At 30.9% G+C, this 22,765-nt stretch overlaps 1 protein-coding gene and 1 pseudogene across 4 annotated transcripts; one reads left to right on the plus strand and one right to left on the minus strand.

Moving 5' to 3' along the window:
- Positions 1-1,560: 1,560 nt before the first annotated feature.
- Positions 1,561-13,411, plus strand: LOC110812252 (haloacid dehalogenase-like hydrolase family protein). 4 transcript variants are annotated; one of them, XM_088218909.1, is made up of 14 exons: positions 1,764-1,902; positions 2,276-2,406; positions 3,009-3,145; positions 3,707-3,766; positions 4,575-4,670; positions 5,556-5,675; positions 6,232-6,321; positions 6,911-7,093; positions 7,263-7,418; positions 9,304-9,453; positions 9,533-9,634; positions 12,548-12,657; positions 12,753-12,871; positions 13,192-13,411. In XM_088218909.1, the coding sequence occupies exons 2-14, from the start codon at positions 2,400-2,402 to the stop codon at positions 13,281-13,283; spliced, it is 1,422 nt and encodes a 473-aa protein (XP_088075035.1). In that variant the 5' UTR covers positions 1,764-1,902; positions 2,276-2,399; the 3' UTR covers positions 13,284-13,411. The 4 variants fall into 4 exon arrangements, 3 of the variants coding, with proteins under 3 accessions (XP_088075033.1, XP_088075034.1, XP_088075035.1); XM_088218907.1 differs by lacking the exon at positions 2,276-2,406 and having other exon boundaries at positions 1,562-1,902; XR_015818725.1 differs by lacking the exons at positions 2,276-2,406; positions 12,753-12,871; positions 13,192-13,411 and adding an exon at positions 10,263-10,333 and having other exon boundaries at positions 1,561-1,902; positions 12,548-12,658.
- A 3,025-nt stretch (positions 13,412-16,436) lies between these two features.
- LOC110812286 (VQ motif-containing protein 4 pseudogene) lies at positions 16,437-17,568 on the minus strand (annotated as a pseudogene).
- Between the last annotated feature and the right edge of the window lie 5,197 nt (positions 17,569-22,765).

Raw genomic sequence — 22,765 nt, forward strand, 5'->3', positions numbered from 1 at the left:
TTCTATTTATTTGTATATGAGAATATACACTCAATTTTCTTTTTTTAAAAAATATATTTATTATTTTATTTATTTACATAAAAACATTTAATTTTTATATTATTTTAAAAAATAATTATATTATTTAATGACTAAAATAAATTATTATAATTAATAATCTTTTAATTTCTACCACTTTTATTTATTTGTATATGAAAATATACATTCAATTTTTTTTTAAACTATTTATTATTTTATTTATTTATATAAAAACATTTACTGAAACATTTATAGTTACTAATATGAATATGAATATAATAATATTTAATAATATAATTGCAGCTATTAATCTTTTGACTAATGTGATTTATAATTATTTACATTAAAAATATATAATAATTAAAACTTTTTATGATAAATATAAAAATTTTTAATTAGTCCAAATATTTTAAAGTTATTTAATTAATATCTAAATTAGTTATATATATATATATAATAATTCATATATTGCTATCACAAAACGAGTAATTTATTATCGTGAAATATTCAAAATTCAGAGTGCAATAGATTGCATGCTGTCTATGGCGACTCTAAACTAAACACAATAAACTCCTCAGACAATGGAGGATATATGCCGAAGCAACCCCAATACACCTTGCCTGATCCTTTTCTGTATGATTGAAGACATGCTCGAGAAATTTAGGATCAACTAAAAATGAACGGCATCGCCATCTGAGTTGTGAAAATGCAATATGGATGCCACTATTTTCTCATTGGAAAGCGAGTGTGGATATAGGACGATTGTCATAAACTCGACTGGACATGTATTATTAGCTTTTTAAAAAAAAAATTATAGGGTTACAAATCCTCATAACTAACTAAATTGTTAAGTTGTCGGGTTGCACAAAAATACATTATTTTAAATTTTATGAGTTCGGATATTGTAGAAACAGATGTTTTATAAGCATAGTGAGTTTTGTTGAGAAAAACCGAGGATGTGTTTGAATTTAGATTTATCGTGGAAGACTATAAAATTATACTAACTCAGTACTCTAAAATTTCGATAAGTTGAATTCGACGAAACTGTAATAAACCCATTTAACGTATTACTAATGAATCGAAGAATTATTATAATTTTCATATATATGAAACTTTTTTTCTTATATTATTATTGTAATCTTCTGTCACGTTTTTAATAAATTTTGAAATTTTATTTAAAAAAAAAACAAATAACGTATTATTAGTAAAGCAAAGGAGAAAAATGCTCATTAATTAAATTAAGTCATAATTTATTCAGAAAATGGGTTGAACTTTGACTTCATTAACTAATTTTGACACCACAAAGCAATGAAGGCTGAAGCATGCCAACTGCAATAAAATTCAGTTAATAATTATCTCTCTAATTACTTACTAAACCCTAAATTAGCACCTAAGCAGCCCTAACATTTTGACACGCGACTACATTATAACACGTGCTAAAGACAAGCATCTAACTCTTTAAGGTTCTCCTCGTGGTCCAATAGAAACACACGCTTCAGTCACAGCCAGGTAACTGAATTCCCACGACGAGATAAATGTGCTGACTTCAAAAGAATCAAACGCAACAATGGCTAAAATTCACCTGTAATTTCTCTGTTTCTAGTTCAATCTTATAGATACGTAGGTTGGGATTTCTTTCCGTAGCAACAATGGCGGCGTCGGCGGCAGCAGCGGTGGCTTTTAACGGAGTGAAGATGAATAGTGTAGTATCACAAGCGTATCTGGATAGCAAGCCAGTTAAGGATACCAGGGCCTTGATATCGGAGCTATGCCGTCATTTCTATACTCTTGGATGGGTATCCGGGACTGGTGGTAGCATCACAATCAAGGTCCAGGATGACTCCATTCCTCGCTCTCAGCAGCTCATCCTCATGTCCCCTTCTGGTAGTCATCCGATTTTTATCTATCATGTATTGGAAAGCAAATGGTTTTCTGGGCTCTTTCTTTGGTTTTTTTTCCTTTTCTTTTTCTCCTTTTGCTCTTGAGTTATTGATTATTGAGGCTCATTTGCTTGTTACTTCTTATTCTCAACTGGGTATGTGTTATATTAATTCGATTTTCTTTATCATTATACTTGTTTTTTATGCTCATTTGCTTGTGCATGTCTGGTTTCTCTCCAAGGTCCTATGTATCTTTTATTTTTGTTGGGATCAATTGTACGGTCTTGCTGTTTCGTTGGTTGTTTGATTTCCAAGCTTGTATTTTTAGGATTAAGTTTTTTTTTTTTTTCCCCGTTTCTCTGATATTTGATTTGTAGGTCTGTTCCTGATGCTCACACGTTCATTCTTCTGGGCCGTTCGTCTTTCTATACTGGGCTGTTCATTATTCTCTTCCAGACAGTCTCTTTCAGTTTGATTTTCTGCAAGCTGTTGTTGTGCAAAATGACTTGTATGTGTTTGTTCTTGTGCGCGATTTGTATTTAGTTTTGTATATTCTTTTGGATTCTGTTCTCCTGCTTACATATTTATTGAGTAAATTGCACCTCTACATAATTCTTAGAATGTTTAGTTTCTGAGTGTTTGTTTCCGACTTTCTGCAGTGTATCTTATATATCCCCCTGGCTCTTCAGTTCCTGAGTTACTCTGGCTTGGAGTCCTGTATATGTTTATCTGTTGCTTGATCTATCTTTCTTGTTTAGTTAGCCATGAATTATGTTGATTTAGCTGTAAGCCTTTTGATATTGGACTTAGTCCAATACTTCCAGTTATTTTCTCAAAAAGTAGGCTGCTAGACAATCTATTAGGCCACAGAGAATCCGTATGTCTTACTGTAATGCTATTTCCTAAAATCTTTTCTTGGTAACTTGGTCACTTTTTGTTGAACAGGAAGGAATATATTTGTTAGTGTGAGTTTGTTGTTCTGTTTCTCATTGCTTCTCTGGCCATTATTATTCATTTCCCATCCTAATCTGGTTATTCTTCTGGTTTGTTTCTCTAGTTGGCAGTCTTGTCATTGATCAATTGTGTGTTTGCGTCATAATATGCGTATAGGTGTTCAAAAAGAGAGGATGGAACCGGAGGACATGTATGTCTTATCAGCAAATGGATCTATCATATCTTCACCATCTCCAAAGCCATACCCTCATAAGCCGCCCAAATGTTCTGACTGTGCTCCTCTTTTCATGAAGGTATGAGTTTTCTTGCTTTATTAGTTGTTAAATTAATAAACCATACCTGATTGCTTACTGTAGGTAATGTTTGATTCTAAACAGCTTGGAATGCATTTTGGATTGTTTCCATAGCAGTCTTGTCTCGTTGATAATGCGTAATGCTATTAGATTGCTTATGACAACAGATAGTGGGATCTATTGGTACTTGGACCGTTATGTGCGTTAGATTGATTTCATATGCATACTCTGGAAAATGGGTGCAATAATTTGAGTCCTAGTTGTTGTGGTGGCTATGTCGCCTATACTATTTGCTCCTTTTGCAGTTGTTCCCTTCTGATTGCTGAGGAAATGAAGGAAAAGAAAGGAAACTGAAAATTTCTTGTGTTTCTGGAGTTGATTCACTTTTGGAGGAAAAAAGAGAAAAAAAATACTCTATTGAACCAAATGGTTATGCTAGGTTCAATCAAGGAGTTTATGGTTATTTTCTCTTGAAATTATTATGTTTTCCTACATTTATTCAGCAGTCAGAAGTACACTGTTGATAAGTTTGATTGCTAATAATCCCTGGATTGCAATCAGAGCAAGGCCAAGTGCCAAGTGCCTGCATTGAGGAAAAGGCCGAGAAATTTCAATCAAAAGGTAATCCCATTCAAATATTTCCTGCTTTTGGACAGTCTTGATGGGGTTTGACAAAACCCGCCTTATCCTCATTGCCTTAAAATTTCAGTGATGCGGGGCCAAGTTAGTGGTTGAAGCTGAAACTTCAGTTTTTTAATTAATATGTTTATTTGAACCATATTTTATAATTTGTATTGATAACTTGAATGTTGATTCTCAATACAACTATCCACTTTTATTTCAAAAAAAAAAAAACTTGAATGTAGTTTCAAAACATTGACAAAATATCTTGAGTGAGGTATGTCTCTGTATTTGAAGGTTTGTCGAGATGGTTTATTTAGTGATAAAAGTTATCTGGAGATAATCTCTCAACCAAGTTATGTACTCTCTCTAATTATAATAAGCATTCCCATGCAATCTTTGATGGACCAGGTTTATGGTGATCGCCAGTGCTTTATGGTAATAACTTACGTAATTCTTAACTTGTAGTTTTCATTTGTTTGGTGTCTAATTGCTTGTCTTATTAGCTTTCAGTTGTTGGCTGAGAATTTACTTAAATTTTTGAGCATATCTTGATTGAATCATTCATTGAAACTATGTTTTCTTAATGTTTTTCATAATTCTTGAGATCAAGATCTTAGTAGTGCTTTCTGCCTTCTTTGTTGGCAAGGCTGCTGTATATGTGTTTTCTCATTTCATATTCTCATTCCATTGTTATCATGATTATAACCAGTTAGATCCTAACTTGGGTGATATTGTCTTAGTTTCTAATTCTGCCTTTTGATTTTGGTTGAAGTCATCATTAACACTTATTTACCTAGTAATCCAGGCATATGAAATGCGTAATGCTGGAGCTGTTATTCACAGTCATGGAATAGAATCTTGTCTTGCAACGATGATCAATCCACAGGCAAAAGAATTTCGTGTAAGCTTGTCTTTTATCATTTTTTTGGCCATGTATAAGAAATTGTAAAAGTTTATACTCTTCTTTTATGTGATTGTTTATCATGATCCTTGGTCTTTCACCAGTTCATGTTTCTACAATGCCAATTTGATTGCTAGCTGGATTAGGCTTTGAAATCTAGTATTGATGGTTTCAATATGATATTGGAAATGGATTTTCTAATAATGATGTTTTCTCTCAGTTTTCATAGAGTTTCATTTTAGTTGTTATTGTAAGGGAAACTGAATTCACGCAATTGTTTTGAAGCATAAACGAATAGCTTATTGGTTAGAATTCATGCAACTAATTATGGAGCAAGAAAATGCTATATTTATGTGATTCAGTTCCTTTGATGTATATCAATAAAAAACAACAGTTTCCCACTGTAATAAAAAGTTGAAACATTGCTATAGTTTAAGAATAATAGAGTAAGATGAGTAACCCTTTGTGAATCTTTTGTCATAATTCGCTCACCACCCCTTGAACCCGAGTACTTTCTTTAATTCAAGTTACAAGAAAGACAAGGAACACCTCACAGGTTTCTCGTGACTGTTCCATTGTACTATATACAGGATAAAAAACTATCTATTTATACCATAATTAGTTGGCTCGGGCTTAGCCTCAGGCTTGCTATTTAAAAAATTTCCTGTGTGTTGCATTTGGGACTTTAGAAAACCACTTAATATTATTGAATTGTTATAATAGACTTTGATAACTTACATATTCTGATGGATTGTTCACATGCTTGCACTGGTTGTTATGGTGGTTTCTTTGTTGCATATAAATTACTGTCATCATCTACTTATGGATATGGTTTCTTATTCTCTCGTTTATCTAATTCAGCCTTTCTTTTGGTCCACTAAACAGATTACTCATATGGAGATGATAAAAGGTATCCAAGGACATGGTTATTATGATGAACTTGTTGTGCCAATAATAGAGAATACAGCCTACGAGAGCGAGCTCACTGAATCTCTTGCTAAAGCTGTATGTTCTTTTCACACATTCAATCAGCCTCATGCAGTGATACTGGTGCTGCCTTTTCTTTTGATTTATGGAATGCAGGCAATGCTCCTAGAGAGAAATAACAAAGATATCACTGACTTAGACCTAAGAAAATGATGGTGTATATTTGATAAAGTGTATTTTTTAAACAAATATTGTGGTAATGTTACTTGAATAGCTTTATCTTGCATGCTTATTCAACTTCTTTTGACTCTTAGTCCAAGATGTTGCATACTTTATTTGGGGTAGCATGTTCGAAAAATCAATAAAACACATTTCACTGGCCAAAATTAGAAAACTTCATTAAGTTGTCACTCAGAAGGGGAAAGGGAGAAAAAGCTATGTCAATGTGATTTATCAGTTTGTTTGGGAGCACTGTCCAAATGCATATTAAGAAATTCCTGTAGCTCTTATCTCCATTCAAAAGATATTAATTCTTTTTCCATGTTGAATATCTTCTTCCACTGATTTATCTTTTTTGCAATGTTCGATATTTTCTTTAACTGATTGGAAGCTGAAATTGCTTGATATTTTGTAGATAGAAGCCTACCCAAAGGCAACAGCTGTACTTGTGCGCAATCACGGCATTTATGTGTGGGGGGATTCATGGATCAATGCCAAAACTCAGGTTTGTGCTATCCATTAAAAGATTTGAATAAATTTTGACAGAATTCACCTGTTTTCTAATTTAATCGTTTTTTTCGTAATTTATTTCCTTTGTTTAACTGAAGCTTTGGACTAATGAAACAGATTTTTTCTCTCTCCAATTTTGTTTCACTTGTTATGCTAATTCTCTAGTTCCTACAGATATCATAAGTTAGGATATTAATCTAATTATATTAGGTGCCTTGGCAATTGTCTATTTTCTCAAAAGGAAGAAAAGAGAAAAATAAAAGGGGATAAATAGCATGCAATTTTCTGACTTTCCAGGGACTAGATGTTGTATGAAAATGTATGGATGAAATAACTAGCATGTAGCACTCCACCAGCATATGTTAAAATGGCATTTTTCAAAGATGTAAACAAATTTGTGTACCCGTTTCTTTGACCACATGGGATTTGCTAAAATGCATGCATGTCTTTTTTTGCTTTGTGTCTTCTTCTCTTTTCAACCTTAATGCATGTGACGTTCCCATCAACAAGAGGGAGGAATATCTCACAGCTTTCTGAGCTTATTTAGTGCCTTTTTCTTTCAATTTGGTGACTCATGTTTTCAGGCTGAATGTTATCACTATCTCTTTGATGCTGCTATCAAGCTTCATCAACTAGGTTTTGACTGGTCTACCCCAGACCATGGACCTATTCAGAAGGTAAAAGGAGTTATGGGTGATAGTCGTCAAACAAATGTTTGTGTGAAGGCAGGGACAAAAGACTCAAACAACAAAATTGAGCCCCACCATGTAAGAATTTTACATTTTCTGTCTTCTCTAGGGCTTCAATAATGTCATGAAATCTTTCCATTTGGGCTTGAGCTGCAGTCTATATCGTTCAAGGCCATAGGTTGGGAACAAAAGAATTTGTTTTGCATTCTGGAAATTATATTTTCATTTTAAGCTATTTTGATGGCAGCGTTGTGTCGTGCTTGACATTGAAGGGACTACTACTCCTATATCATTTGTCATGGATGTTCTATTTCCTTATGCCCGGGATAATGTTGGAAAGCATTTGCTTGCAACATATGATACTGCCGAAACTCAAGATGATATTAAATTGCTGCGATCTCAAGTAAGATTCTTGTTATGTGTTTTAATTTGAAGAAGCTACTTGTGGCATATTTACATCTTTGTTACCAGCGTCAACTTAAAATCATTGTTTTTTGCTACTGTGTTATCATCACGTAGATTCTTTGTTAGGGAACTCAAATGCAGGATTGCCTTTCATTGAGGAAGCTATTTTGGAAATTGAAATATCATCTCTTTCCTTTTGTTACCTGTATGCTGTTAATGTTTGAAGTGATAGATGAGGGGAATCTAGTGCCTAGTTGCTTTAGTGATTTACTGCCGCTCCTTTTTTTCTTTTGAGAGAAAAAGAAAGCATATATATCAAGTTTGCAGAAAGGAGGTTCTGGCCCCATAATTTTTTTTTGGCTGCAGTAGTGACAACATTTCAGAAACTCAGTCAAATAAAAAAAATAAAGTATTTAGACCATGTTTGGAAACTTTAAAAAACAGTTCATCTTAAATTTTAAAGTGATTAAACAAATTTAAAAAAAAAAAAATTAAAAAGCAACTCATTTTATATAAACATGAGCCTTTTTTAATTTTTTAGACTATTTTAAAATTTAAAATGAACTGCTTTTTAAGGTATCCAAATATGTCCTAACTATTTTAGTTTTTTCTATTAGAAAATGGATGGAAACTAGACTTTTGAAACATGTATAAGACTTCGAAGATCAAATTGTAATGAAAAATATTTGAGACCAAACTGTTACAATTGTCAAACTTTGGGGACTAATTTGTTAATTTATTTAAAAATTATTTAAAAATATATGTTTACCACAAATATTTTGCTACTTTTGTTGTTCCATGTATACATTGTTAATTTTTTTTTTGAAATAAATATATATTGTTAATTTTAAGAAGATATCAAAAGAATAATTGAGTTATGTTAAAAATAAAAACCTAAAAAGTTAGGATTCGAGTGCTTATTTTTTGAGCAAATTTCAGTTTGACCCTTTGTGGTTTAAGGTTCTTCAATTTCAAAATCTTATGTTTTTTTTTTCAACTCATTGCCTCGTGGTTCAGTTTTGTCAAACTAATTAACCAGCCCCTCTAATAAATATGTTTTTAAATTCTCTTCAACTCTTTTATGGTTATGAAGTACTGAGTTTGATGTTTGGACCACAAGGTAGTGAGTTGTCAAAAAAAAAAAAACTACGAGGTTTTAATTTGAAAAATCTCAAACTGAATGGGGTCAAACTAAAATATATCCTTTTTTCATCTATTTTTAAGAATCTAATTAGTACCTTGCCTTTTATGTTACTAACTATGGATATTGAAGTAGGGGTGCTTAAAGCAGTTTATAAGCACCAATAAGCAATCCCTGTACCCTCTAGCTTTGTTTTGAAAAATATTTTTTTCAATGTTTACTTTATTTAATAACTTAATTTTTTTTTTTTCAAATAATGAAGAAAAATAAAAAGTTCCTATACATGTGGCATGCATGCAGTGCCACATATGCAAAAGATCATGTTAAGAACCACGTAAGTAAAAATTAACAACGTTCAATGTTAGTCACATTTTCATTGACAGAAAGATTTAATTGCACAAGATGAGAATGTCCAGCATTTGATTAAACAGAAAATGATCTTGGGGGGGTTAAATGTTTAATCACAAGAAGTTCAAGGTGAATTTAGACTTTTGGTCTAAAAAGAAATCTTTGTCATCATGAATATTTAGCTTTTAGGAGGCAAAAGGAAAAGACGATTTCAGCACTTGGACCAACATCTGAATTCAGTTCTAATGCTTAAGTGTGTGATTTGCATCCTTTTGTGCTGCAGAGGAATGAATCAATTTCTAATTGGACATTGAAAATTTCAAGAGAACGGATAATTTTTTGCATTTTACTATTGTTAACCTTTGTGTAGTTGTTAACGAGGTTGTTGTTGCAGGTTGAAGATGATCTGGAGAAAGGTATTGATGGCGCTGTGCCCATTCCCTCTGATGATGCAAGCAAAGAGGAGGTAGTTGCAGCTTTGGTTACTAATGTAGAAGAGATGATAAAAGCCGATCGGAAGATCACTGCCTTAAAACAATTGCAGGTGAGAGAAATTTAAATTAGGAGCATAACTCTTCCATATAGAGCCTAACTGGAATATGACCTAATATTAATTTATGCAGGGTCATATATGGCGAACTGGATTTGAAAATAATGAATTGGAAGGAGTAGTTTTTGAGGATGTGCCTGGAGCTCTTGAGAAATGGCATTCTTCAGGAATAAAGGTCATTTATGACTTTACTTCTCCAACTTCTTTGCTTATTTTTCCCTGATTTTATTCTAATTTCTCGTTCTGTCTCTCTCTTTTGTGCTTTCTGCAATTAATTCAGAATGACAGATAATATGCGTGGAATTCTTTCTTGTGCTTTTGGTACTGACATGCTATGTAGAATATCTGGATGATTCATAAAAATATTCTTGTTGATATGTATATTAATTTTTCCAATTAATAAAACTGGCTGTATTTTAATTTGCAAATGTTTGAAGAGGCTGTTATTTCATTTCACTGTTCCTTTAATGGGCATTACCCTGTGCTTATTCTTTTTAAAGGAAATTTCCCATCACTAACTCACTAATTGTCCTGAGTAGAAAAGTTCATTTGGACCTTAGATTGTACTATCTCTGGTACTAATTACTAGTGCTTGGGTAGTTGTAGATTTTTTGTAAAAATGCTACGCCCTTTCAATTTTTTTGAAAGGTTATCAGTTTTCTATTTGTTTGTGAGAGTTAAGTTTACTTATATGCAATTGTTTTCAACGTCATAGATTTTGAATCGTGATTATGTAGTCATGTAACTAAAGAGAACCAAAGTTGTGTTCCATATAATGAAATACCGTATTTATTCTTTTGAAGAAAATTCACTGGTAATTGTTAATGAGACAGCATAGGACTCACAGGAGCTTATTCTTTAAATGAAATAACAGGTAATTGTTGACAAGCTCATTCTTTTAATGCACTGCATATTATATTGCTGAATTCTAAAAATTAATTAGTGGTGAATCTTCTATTTTGCATCTAACTGAACTGAATTTGGATGGTCCTATACTTGATGGCTTTTCCCTCAACTCATATGTTGATGGCTTTTTTGGTTAACCTGATTATTATTTTCAGATTCATTTATTGTGTTACTTTGAAATAGTGGAATGTTGAAACATTTTATGGTATGTTGATGGAGACCTATATACATTATCAAAACCTCTATATGTGTAGCCTTTACAATGTCCTAAGTGGTTTTGTTGGGATAGAATGGGACAAAGATGTCATTGAAATGTGTAACCTTTATAATGACACAGGTTTAGATGAACTAATAATTTAACAATGCCTAAACTGGAGATGGTGATGGGTATGGTGACGATGGAGAGGGAGAGGAAGCAACTGAAGTAGTGAGGGTGATTTGTTTGAAGTTATTATTAGGCATGATAAAAAAAGGAATAAAAAAGGTAACAATTTAGATAGTTCTTCGGGTGGCCAGCCTGTGACAGATGTAGAAGTAGAAGTGAATATGGAGGAACAATTATTTAGATAATCCAGACAGTGAGGAGTTATACGCTCCTGTAGCCTCAAAATTGAAGTAACATGTGTTGCTAGAGTGCTGTGTGTTTGGAGAAAGTTAGTTTTAGATTTGTTTGCAGCAGATGGGAACCAGGTAAACATGTGCGTGCAGTGGGTCGGGTGTGATTTTGAGTTTGAAGGGAATTATATGAGGGTATTTCAGCATTTGAGTTGGTAAATATTGTAGATTTATTTTTCTTACTTTAAAAATTAAGTATCAATTTGATAAAAGTTGAAAATACAAAATTTTCATGTTTAAGTTAAATTGTTAAGGACCAATTTAAATAAAAATGACGAAGTACAGCGAGGTCTTTGGATAATATCCAAACTCCCTCAAGAGTTGCTTTCTTCACGTTGGAGGCTGGAAGGGGGTGTATACTAACAATAGACAAATTGATGAGATGGGGAAAGTTCATGGTGAATAACCATGTCCTATTTTCTATGTAAAACAGATGCGGAGACTTGTAATCATGTCCTACTTTAGTGTTCTTTTTGCATACAAGTTATGGAGTATAACTTACAGGTGGCTGGGGATCAGTTAGCTGATGGTTGGGTCGGTAAGGGATGAGATTTGGGTCTAGAAGGGTATCAGTGGTGGGAAAAACATGTGGATCTCATCCCCCTTGCTATTTTTTATGTTATGTAGAAAGAGAGAAACAGGAGAGCTTTTGAGGGGGGGTAGATAAAGATATTGATGGGTTTAAGAATATATGGTTCTAGATCCTGGATTTTGTGGTTTTGGGTGAACCTCTTTATTCAATGAAGGATTTTGGTGATCTTGTTGATATCCTTATTTATATGTAATTGCTTTGTATATGGATTGACATCCCCATTGGTGCTTGTGAATCAATTATACATACTATACTTATTTTTTTAAAAAAGGTCTTTGGATAATTATCTTCACTGCTTGAGTAGTCTTTAGAGAAGGATTTAATGGGAACACTGCCTTGTTCTCTAAAACTTGTAAATCCTTAGTATCTTGATAAGGTAGCTGTTGAAATTTATATGTAACATTGGACCTATTTCAAATGAATTTGAGCTTTGTGGATTATTAGTTCATTAGCGGGAGAATTGCATCAATCATCTCTTTTCTCCCTTACACAGAAACATAAGCATTTTATTTTATGTCGCACTTGTTGGCTTCTCTTCTCCTATGTGAGCTCGTTTAAGTTATGAAAATATGGAGTTATATTCAAGCGTAAGGTCTAAAACGATTTAGCTAGTTATTGACTGTGGAAGGGAGGCTTTTTTTTTCCTGAAAACTGTCTAAACAACAGGAGTAGCTAACCAACAAGATAGTTCTCTCATCTGTTATTCGCTCTCAAGTTAATGAAGGATAATTATGCACAGTGATTAATTTTCTTAATTAGAGCTTAATCCTCTGGATAAGAATGGTCTTGATACTGTCAAAGAGGACTTGTTGGTGCTTAATCTAGGAATTTAATTATCTTTGACCTTCATCTTCTATGTAATAGATTATAAAAAGTTTTTGTTCAGATGTAAAATATTCCTGTTTATTGGATATTTCGCTTTGTGACCTTGCAAAGTTCCTTGTTGATGTTACTAAAGATTCATATATCTTGTAGGTCTACATATATTCTAGTGGTAGCAGGTTAGCTCAAAGACTTATCTTTGGAAATACAAAATATGGGAATTTACGAAAATATTTGTCAGGATTTTTTGACACTGCAGTTGGGTAAGTTCTACAACTTCCAATGAGGCTCTCCTAAAAATAGTGTCTCACCAACAATTTTATGGTAAATAAGAACATTCTATGTTTATTGCTTGCAGGAACAAAAGAGAAACGAAAAGTTACATTGAAATCTTCGAGTCTTTGGGAGTTGATAAGCCATCCGAGATTTTATTTGTAACAGATGTTTTCCAAGAAGCTGTAGCTGCCAAAGCTGCAGGTATTGAGCTGCTTTCAGCATTTACTTTGTCAACTAGCAAAATGTTGTTCCAATAGTTCCTGTCATGCAAACCATCAATCTATCCTTGATGTAAACTAGATGCCTCTGTCTTGTTACTCTAAAACTGTAACTTTAGCAAGTCATGGACAATCTTCTAGACTTTATGATGGATCTATTCATTTTCCATGTGCTACACATTTAACAGCCATATGGGAAAATTGTTGTCTGCTGCTATCGTTCGCTCTGTATTCTTACCTTTACACCTTTCTTTGTGTATGATCATACAGTTAAAACTAATACTTAAACTCTCAACCTTGTAGGTTTGGACGTTGTAATCTCCATTCGGCCTGGAAATGGTCCCCTTCCGGAGAATCATGGCTTCAAGACAATCAATTCTTTCTCGGAAATCTGAGGTGTCTGTGTGTTTCTGTTTCTCTATTATACAATATATTTTGATATAGGTTGTGCTCTATCAGATCAAACATAATACGCAACACCAGTTGTTTCTGAAATAAGGGGGCATCTTTTTTAGTTCTCAAACCCTCACTTACATTGTTCCTTAAAAAAAATTAAAACAAAAAACCCTGGAATTTGAGTCTATAAACCAAAGGCCAATTGGTTTACAGATCATCCTTCTTGGTAAAAGTTACAATAATTGGAGATTTCCATTAGCCAAATTCCCCACTTTTGTAGGTTGGGTCTATTTAGTTAAAAGTATTGTTATTTTACCAAAAAAAAAGGGTCTGCCACACCTTTGATTCTTTGTCGGATAACTTCAAACCTGCTAGGGATTCTAGCATCAGGCAGAGAGGATTTCATTGAAGAAAATTTTTGTGCTGATATTCAAATCAATCAAGATTCAAGACAGAGACCAAGCTATAGCCTCTATTATGCTTAATTCTACCATGATGATGATCGCACAAGATACTTGAGAGGAATTTTCTCGGATATCTCATTTCATTATCGCTAGACTCATAAATTATATCATGAATCTTTTTTTTTTTTTATCGTTTTAATGTTTTCTTTCCAGTGATAACGGAAAGCGGGATAGCGGATATTTGTAACAGAAAATAAATGCCTACCCAGATTTCAGTGTTAAGACTTTGTGATATTGTTAGTAAATGACAAATAAGAAAGGAAGAAAAAGAAGCTTGTAAAGAAAGTGAAAGTAATGGTTGTGAATAGATTCAGAGAAGAAATGGTGAATAAAATCTGAGAGAGAGAGAGAGAGAGAACAAAGGAAAACTACACTTGCTTAGCAAGTAAACCAGAAGTGGTAGTAAAAAGGTATCCAAGTTGGTACAAAAAGAAACTCTTTTCTTTGGTGTTTTTTCTTGTCTTCTTCTCCAACTACTGTGTCCGCAGGTCCACTCCTGCCATCACACAAAATTTGAGACATTTCAAAAGGAAAAAGAAAAAGCCTTTAACATTTTTGTATATTGAAAAAGAAAAAGAAAGATATATCTGTTTATATGTATGTATATATATATATAGATGTCATAATCTTTTTTCTCTGCTTCATTTTCAATCATCATCATATCTCAGAGTTCCCACTAACTCTTCACTTTTGTTTTTCTTTTAAAAAAACACTTTTCATGTCTCCCACTTATGTTTGAACAAGTTCTCTTTTAAAAAAATAAAAGACATAAATTATTTATTATTTGAGTAATTATATGTTTATTTCTCTGTTCAAATATGTGGGTTGGAGCTTTCTACTGCATGCCCCTTACTGAAAAAAGTCAAGAAAAAGAGAATACATCACAGACCCAAGAGGACAAACAAAAGGGAGGGTGAAAAATGAAAGAAAAGCAAAGAAAATTATATATATATATATATATATGTATATGTAAACATGGATGCATGATTGCCTGGAAATTCAAAAGTTATGGCTAACCACAATGACTTTCTCTCTTTCTTTTTCAAACAACAAACTGATATCTTTTCTTTTCTTTTGTCCTTCACAGTTGCTTCCCATCTTTTCCCTACTCTCATACCCACATAAACCTAAAAATCTTTAAGCTTACCCAACTTGCTCGCAGATTGCATCATGTATAACCAAGTTCCGAAATGATCGGTTGGTTCTTTGCTTGTTCGAGTAATGGTATTATCAGCTCTGTTTTAAATTTTCTTCCTATCAACCTCGAAAACGTTATACTAAACTTTCCAAAACCTTAAACCGATACAAATTTGTTTAATTTATTATCTATACGTTCACGTATTCTTCGTATGAAAGCTCAGTAGATCGAACGTTTCGATCAAATCCACAAATTACCATGTACAGATAAAAACAATGGCACAGTAAAAAGTGATTTATATATCAAACCCAGATCAGAAAAGTAGTAAGATTTCAAGGATGGTAGGTAGAAAATGGTAATTCTCAATTTGTGGATGATCTTGTCATTAACTGGTAAACATTCTTTTCACTTGTTGAACTTGTTTTTCTCTTAGTTTCCAGTCAACATATCAGATGACCAAAATAGTCATGTTTGCATGCATGAAGTCATTTTCATATTACACACAGCCTATATACTATATAACTTTTAAAATTAAAAACATTCATATCCTTATTTTTTTTAAAAAAAAATATACTTTTTTTTTTTATTTGTACAGTAGGATTGGTCATATACTTTTTTCATATGAAGCATAAGTTTTTAGTATCCAAGTGTTGCATTCAATATTGAATGCAGAAAATACCCTATATATATATACACACACACACATATAAATATATATCACAAAGTTTTGGGGGGGGGGGGGGGGGGGAGGGATTATAAAAGGGGTAGAAAGAAAGAAGAAGAAGAAGAAGAAGAAGAAGAAAATTTAGGGTCTGTGTTCTTAATTAATGAACCAAAGTTGTTTAACACTTAAAATTTGAGTTAACAGAGAAGAAAAATCACAAGTCTTCTTGAATTCTTTTACTTAGCAAATTATCATTAATTATGTTTCATAGCTAATTAATTATAATTAATTAATTAAACAGCTACTTAAATTATTAAAAGTCTTTCTCTTTTCAGAAAAATTTGGTTCAGTGCAAAAACAGTGAAATGGTCATGTCAATTGTCAACTCTCGGTTGGTGAAGGTGGAGGTGAATGTAACAGGAGTATATCACTTCACCATGCAATGTACATAATTCTAGTTCTAGTTTTCTTTTTTTAATATATATGTATGTATGTATGTATATATTATAAAGCTTATTCATAGAATAAACTCAAACTATCTTAATTTCTAAATCACCTTCATAATTAGCTTAATATTAACCTAATGCATTTAAGAGTTTATTTTAGTTAAGTAATTCAGTTCTAATTTCTTACCAAATTCAAACTTTTTGGATCAAAGACCTGAAATTTTTTGTCTTCTCTGTGTATGTGTGTGTGTGTGTGTGTGTATATATACAGACACATATATATATATATATATTAATGTTGTGCATTGTAATTGACATGAAAAATATGGGAAGAAACAGAGAAAACAAGAATGAAAATTTACCCAGAGAAATTCAGTTCATCTTGATTCAGAATTTTCATGGTTGAAAAAAGAAAAATGAAAATTAGAAGAGAAAGAAGATAAAGAAAAGAGCTTTATACCAGATAATGCTTAAGAAGAAAATCAAATTGTACAATTGAAGCAAATTGAACATCTATTTACCTACCCCATTAACAATAACGATCATCATCTTCTTCTTCTTCTTCTTCATTCAACTCAAATCAAACCCTACTCTGCAACTCCATCTCTATGGAGTTGTTTCCTTTTTAAGAGGAAGAACCCGAAACTCGCGGCGAAGTCAATGGGAAAAGCGTCAAGAGCTGTGGCTCCGAGTCTCTAGGCGTAGAAATGGGTGATGGGTGTAAGTAAAATCCTTTCTCTGCAATCGCTCTCTCTTCCTCCGACGAATTTCCGACCGTCGACGGCGACGACTTGTTAAATGGGTCTTCATTCAACGGCGTAACAGGACTCAGCACGAGCTTAGGGAAGTCAAGCAAGCTCGGGGATAAGATCTCCGGCTTCCTCGGCGAGAACCCATGATTAACACCACTACTACTAAAATTCACAGCAGGAGAAGACGAAGAAGAAGAAGAAGCAGTCATGAAGGTGTTGATGATGAGACTGTTCTTGAGATTATAATTATGTCTTCTCTCGTACAATTTGAAGCTGCTGCTTTGTTTCTTAGGCGTCGTAGTCTTGATAGGTGGAATTACAAAGGACTTGGTGTTGTTATTAATGGTGGTGGTGGTGGTGTTCATCAATGGCGGATCTTGTGGAGACGAAGCTTGTTTGGCGGTGTCTGTGGAGCCGGTGAGCATTTGAACGACTTGTTTGAAAGTTGAGGTGTCGGCTTGAACGAAGGTAGTGGGGTAAGGGTTTGAAGAGTCAGATCTGGTGATGGGTAGTGGTGAAAGAGGTGGGTTATGGATTTGACAGCCATTAATGGTGCTGCAACTGGTTGGGGAGGTTGTGGAAGATGATGATGGTGGGATGTTTTTATAGGTCTCCTGCAATGGCGATGACCTCGTTGTGGCTTCCATTAACACAGAACTACCAGTTTCCTTCAACACCAATCACTACAGTAATCAATTACAGCAGAGAAAGAAAGAAAGGATGAAGAAGAAGAAGAAGAAGAAGAAGAAAAGTGTGTTCTGTGTTAGATTGGTTGAAGGAGAAGGATGAGTGAAAAAGGAGGAGGAGGAAGAGAGGGAGTTGCTTATAATATTTGTTATGTCTTTTATTTTTGTTTTTATTTATTTATTTATTTTTATATATAAATTTTCATGTTCTTAATAATTTTTTTCTTTAATTTTTAGGTCAAATTTTATTTCAAAGTTGATTTTTCTTTGACAATTTAAAGAACACATCTTCATATTACTCTAATTTTTCTTAATTTTATAAAATAAATAAATACATAAACAAATAAAGAAAAAAAATTAAATAAAATAGTATTCAAATTTGTAAATTTTGAATAATATTTTTTCATAATTTTTTTACTCAATAAATAAAAATATAAATCTATATTATAAAATTATGAATAAAATTAATTTAATTATATATCACATATACAAACATAATTAAAATTTATATATTACATAATTAAAATCCAAAATATAAGTGGGTTATTGGGTTGATTTTTGATTGGGTGACAGAGAGAAAACAAAATGCTTCTCCCAAGGCTTTTGGGACTTCAAAAGGAAAAAAAAAAAAAAAATTTCTTTCCCAATTATTCCACAAAGTGGGCTTATATATATATATATATATATATATATATATATACACACACACACACACACACATATACATACATAAATATACAAATATGAGATATACAATTGACTTGAGAATCCTTATAATTGATGGGATTGCAATATGCAACTCACCCTCTTTAATTATTATTATCATATGTATTATTCATTTAAATTTCAATTAAGCTCAAACTTAATACATACTTAAGATATAATTTGTTGTATTAAATTCCTTAATTATAGAAATTTACTTTATGGGTTTTTTTTTTTTAATTTAAGTGGGTTTCAAATTTTGTTAATTTTTTTTTAATAATATACTATGAATATATTCTATTCCAAATTTATTAGTGTATAATTAATTATAAAAAAAAATGTTCACATTCTAAATTTCATCATCAAATGTATAAATCTATAAGAGAAAATGCAATTAATTAAGAGAATCAAATTCTCAATTATATAAATTATTATTATATGAAAAGTTATATAGTGGGGGGACCAAATTCCTTCATCACTAAACTCATTATTTTCTACCATTAATCCCTAATCATATGTGTAAACCATTTCATTAATCATTAATCATTTTCTCACCACTCACTTTACCATCCAACTACATACATACATATATATATATATACATATATTGGGTTCCCATAATTCATAAGAAATATGTGAAGAGTCATGTATTTGGCATACAAATTGATAATTAGTTACTATAGCTAATGACCCATTAAGATTAATTAATTAATTAATTAATTAAATTGTTAAAGTAAAACTAAATTTTGATTATTATTTATCAACCCAATTAACAATATACACATATTATCATCATTTACATATGAAATTCTTAGTATATATAAAGTTTTAACATCCCACATTGTTTGTTTTAAAGTTAATTAATTAAATCACAGAGGATAAATCTGTAATTTACCCTAGCGTTATGCATTATTTTGTATATAAGTCTAACTTTAATTATTTTATATACTCGATAAGTTAAAATGCATTAATGCCAAACACTAGTGTATTATAATATATGATTAACTTTGTAATTAAGTAAATTAATTTGTATTAGTTTGTTTAACAAAGATAAGCTATACCTACTACTATTTCAAATTGGAATATTTTGGGATTTGTTTTGACATTAAAAAGAAACTCTATATCTATATATATATATATATACATGCATACGTACATGTATGTGTAGATACATATATATATACATATATAGTCTAATATAATATAATACACATCTAAAAGATGATCAATATTTCATCAATGAATTATGTGTCTAACTTAGTCGTGTTCAATTTAACCATAAACCATATGAATTTAGTAATAATTAATTGTTTAATTAACTAAATTAATTGAGATAATTACAATAATGATGATGATTAATAACACTAATTATAAAGTCAAGGGTTACGGCCGGCTTGACCAAATCCAATTAAAAATTTAGGTTTTAATAAATTTAATATTTAATTGGGAGGAACCTTAGCTTTAAACATTGTTGACTTTGTAGGGACCGCCCAAAACACAGTCGTATTAAACCCACCGTCGTTCTCATTGCTCACAGCCAGTCAGTCAAACCAATTTAACCTACCAAACCCACAACTAATTAATTCAAACACACCCTACAATATACCTTATTATATATATATATATATATATATATATATATATATATATATACACACATATATATATACACTTTGTCTCTGTAAAAAAAAATATATATTATACTTTTGATGAACTGTATATTTATATACGACAGTAAAATGTGTATGACACATCATTAGTGGGAATTATATTGGGATTAAAATTCTAAATCCCATCATTAGTGGGATTATTATTCTTTTAATTTTTTATATTTATTTTGTACCTAAAATATTATAAATCTATTAATTTTTTTTTTACGAAGAATTTTATAATTTATTTTAAGATTCGTATATAAAATAAAAATTAAATATTATTTACTAATTTTTTTCATGGTATTTTCAATCTAGGTATATATATATATATATATATATATATACATGTAATTACATTTTATTTTCTTTAAAATTAACATGTTGAAATTTTTTTTCTAAAAAAAAAATAACCCATGATCAATCATCCATTAAATTCAAGAAAAATCAAAGTAAATTTATATGTTTTTACTAAAAATTAATAAATTGTGTATATGTATATGTATATGTATATGTATATATATATATGATTTAGTACATAGGTAGGAATGGTGGTGATGTAAAGAGCAAGTGGGAAATTGTAAGGAGAAATAATAAGAAAACAAAGTGGAAAGTTTCTTGGTGGGTGAGTGTTTTGTTTGGATACATGTACTTTGATAGACAAGTTAGGGAGGACCTTGACTTTGTGTCCTTCCTTCCTCATCACAAATTTTCTCATTTGTTTTCTAATCACTAAATTGTCTATGTATATATATATATATATATATATGTATATATGTATATATGTGTATATATGTATATATGTGTATATATGTGTGTGTATATATATATGTGTGTGTATATGTGTGTGTGTGTGTGGTTGTGAGTCAAACTACATGGTCCTACATTTTCCTTTATTGAGTTGCTATAAACAATTGTAATTAATAAATCCACCCAATACAAAAACAAGAATTTGTGATAGTAGTTTATGCCATTGAGAAAGACAAAGTCATAAAAAAATAAATAAATAAATAAATAAATAAATAAATCATAAAATAATAATAGTTACATCATTATTATAATTTCACACAATACAAATTAAGCTCCTATAAAAAAAATAATAAATTAAACAATTTTAAAATTTATATTTATCTATTTAAAAAATTCATTTTTAATAAGTATTTATCTTTATAATCCCATATAAAATCTAAAAAAATTTCAAAATAAAAATATAAAAAAAAACCCAACTAACTAAATTATAAAATATAACTTTACACATTATTTTTTTTTATTAGATAATTAATATTTTTCTTCTGTTAATAAAAATATTAATGTGTATTTCTGTATATTTTTATTAAAATAATTTATGTGCGTATGTTACTTAATTAATAAAATATGTATAATTTTATTAAAAAAATTATTTATAATTTATTATAATTAGGTGTATTTAAAATTTAAAAAATAAATAAATAGTGAAATAAAATTTGAAATGACTTGGTTTGTACCCATGTTTTAGAAGGTAGTGTAGACAATTTATTATTATTATTTTTTTCCAAAGTGGCAAAAGAAAAAAACTTCATTAATATCCAAAATGGTATTTTTAGAATTCTCCTTTTTATTTGGCTTTGATAGGAAGGTTGCAATCATGAGACATAAGTCAAAAATTAGACCAATTTTTTCCCCACCTCTATGTTGATAATGTTTTAGCCTAAGTTAAATTCAACCAAACACAAACAAAACAATCTTTGGTTTCATAAGAATACAACTTTTAAGTAGTTACATAACATCACAATTTCTCTTTACCAAATTGGGTAAAAGTTCGGACCAAACCAGACCAAACTGACGCTAAACCAAACCCACGTAGATTTGCAAATCTACTAAAACTATTAGAGATCGAAAGTAAATAAAAACTTACTTCGATAACATACTTTTTAGCAGCGACAGATTAAATCATCGTAAAAAATTTATTCAAAATATAACAATCATGACCGAACAGAATAACTTACCAGAAAAAACATTGAGAGTAAACTATTTACTTAAAGTTTTAGGCATTAAAAATATAAAAAAAAAAAAAATTAAGATTAAATCGTGATATTATTAGTGATTCAAAAATTAAAATGATAATTTGTTCAAAATCAAAATACTTAAAGAAAAATAATCATCTACTAATCATATTGTTTCTTTGATTAAAAAACTAATAATGATTATCTTTTCTAGATTAGTTTCAACTATTTTTGATTGATTCAATGAATCAATACCTTATAATTTGTAGATACAAATAGGAATTATCTCTAAATGAAAAAACAAAAGGTAAAATTATTCTTTACAAGTAATATATATATATTGGTTGGAGTAGGTCTCTGGTTTTAGAGACAATGGAGATATGTAGAGTGGGGACCATTCTCCCCATCCATGATCCATGTTACATGGTTCATGAATAATTCACACACAATGCTGACACCATAGCTGTCTTTCTCTCTTTTTTAATTTTTCTTAGGGTGTTTAAAGTCAAAAAAATATATAATCATGATTCATGTGTGTAATCATAATATGGAGGGGAGGGAAATTTTAATTAGTGCTTTGTTGAGTATCAACCATAGCAGGCTGTTTGGTACTTTCTAATTTCAACAGTTCTATAATCATCATACATTTTGAATTTGGAATCCCACCACACCCTACTGACTAATATAATATGATGTTAAATATACAAGTACTTACACAATTTGGAATCTTGGCAGAATGTTGAGTAATTTTGCTTTGTGGGTTTGAGTAATATCTACATTACATATAAGAAATTGTATTGTTTATATCTTCTTTCTGATGTTGTGTTATCGTTAATTTGTCTGTTCAAGTTAATTAATGAAACGTGCGAATTCATATTCAAAAGTTTTTCGAAGATTTAGTAGCTGGGTAAATACAAAAAAATTTTCTAATGACTCAAATTTGAGAAGGGTATGATGATATTTGAGATCTCTTGGGAAGAGGAAGACTGAAAAAGAAG

This window comes from Carica papaya, chromosome 4 (assembly GCF_054855325.1).
Source record: "Carica papaya isolate Zhongbai chromosome 4, ASM5485532v1, whole genome shotgun sequence".
In the NCBI taxonomy this organism is placed as follows: Eukaryota; Viridiplantae; Streptophyta; class Magnoliopsida; order Brassicales; family Caricaceae; genus Carica; species Carica papaya.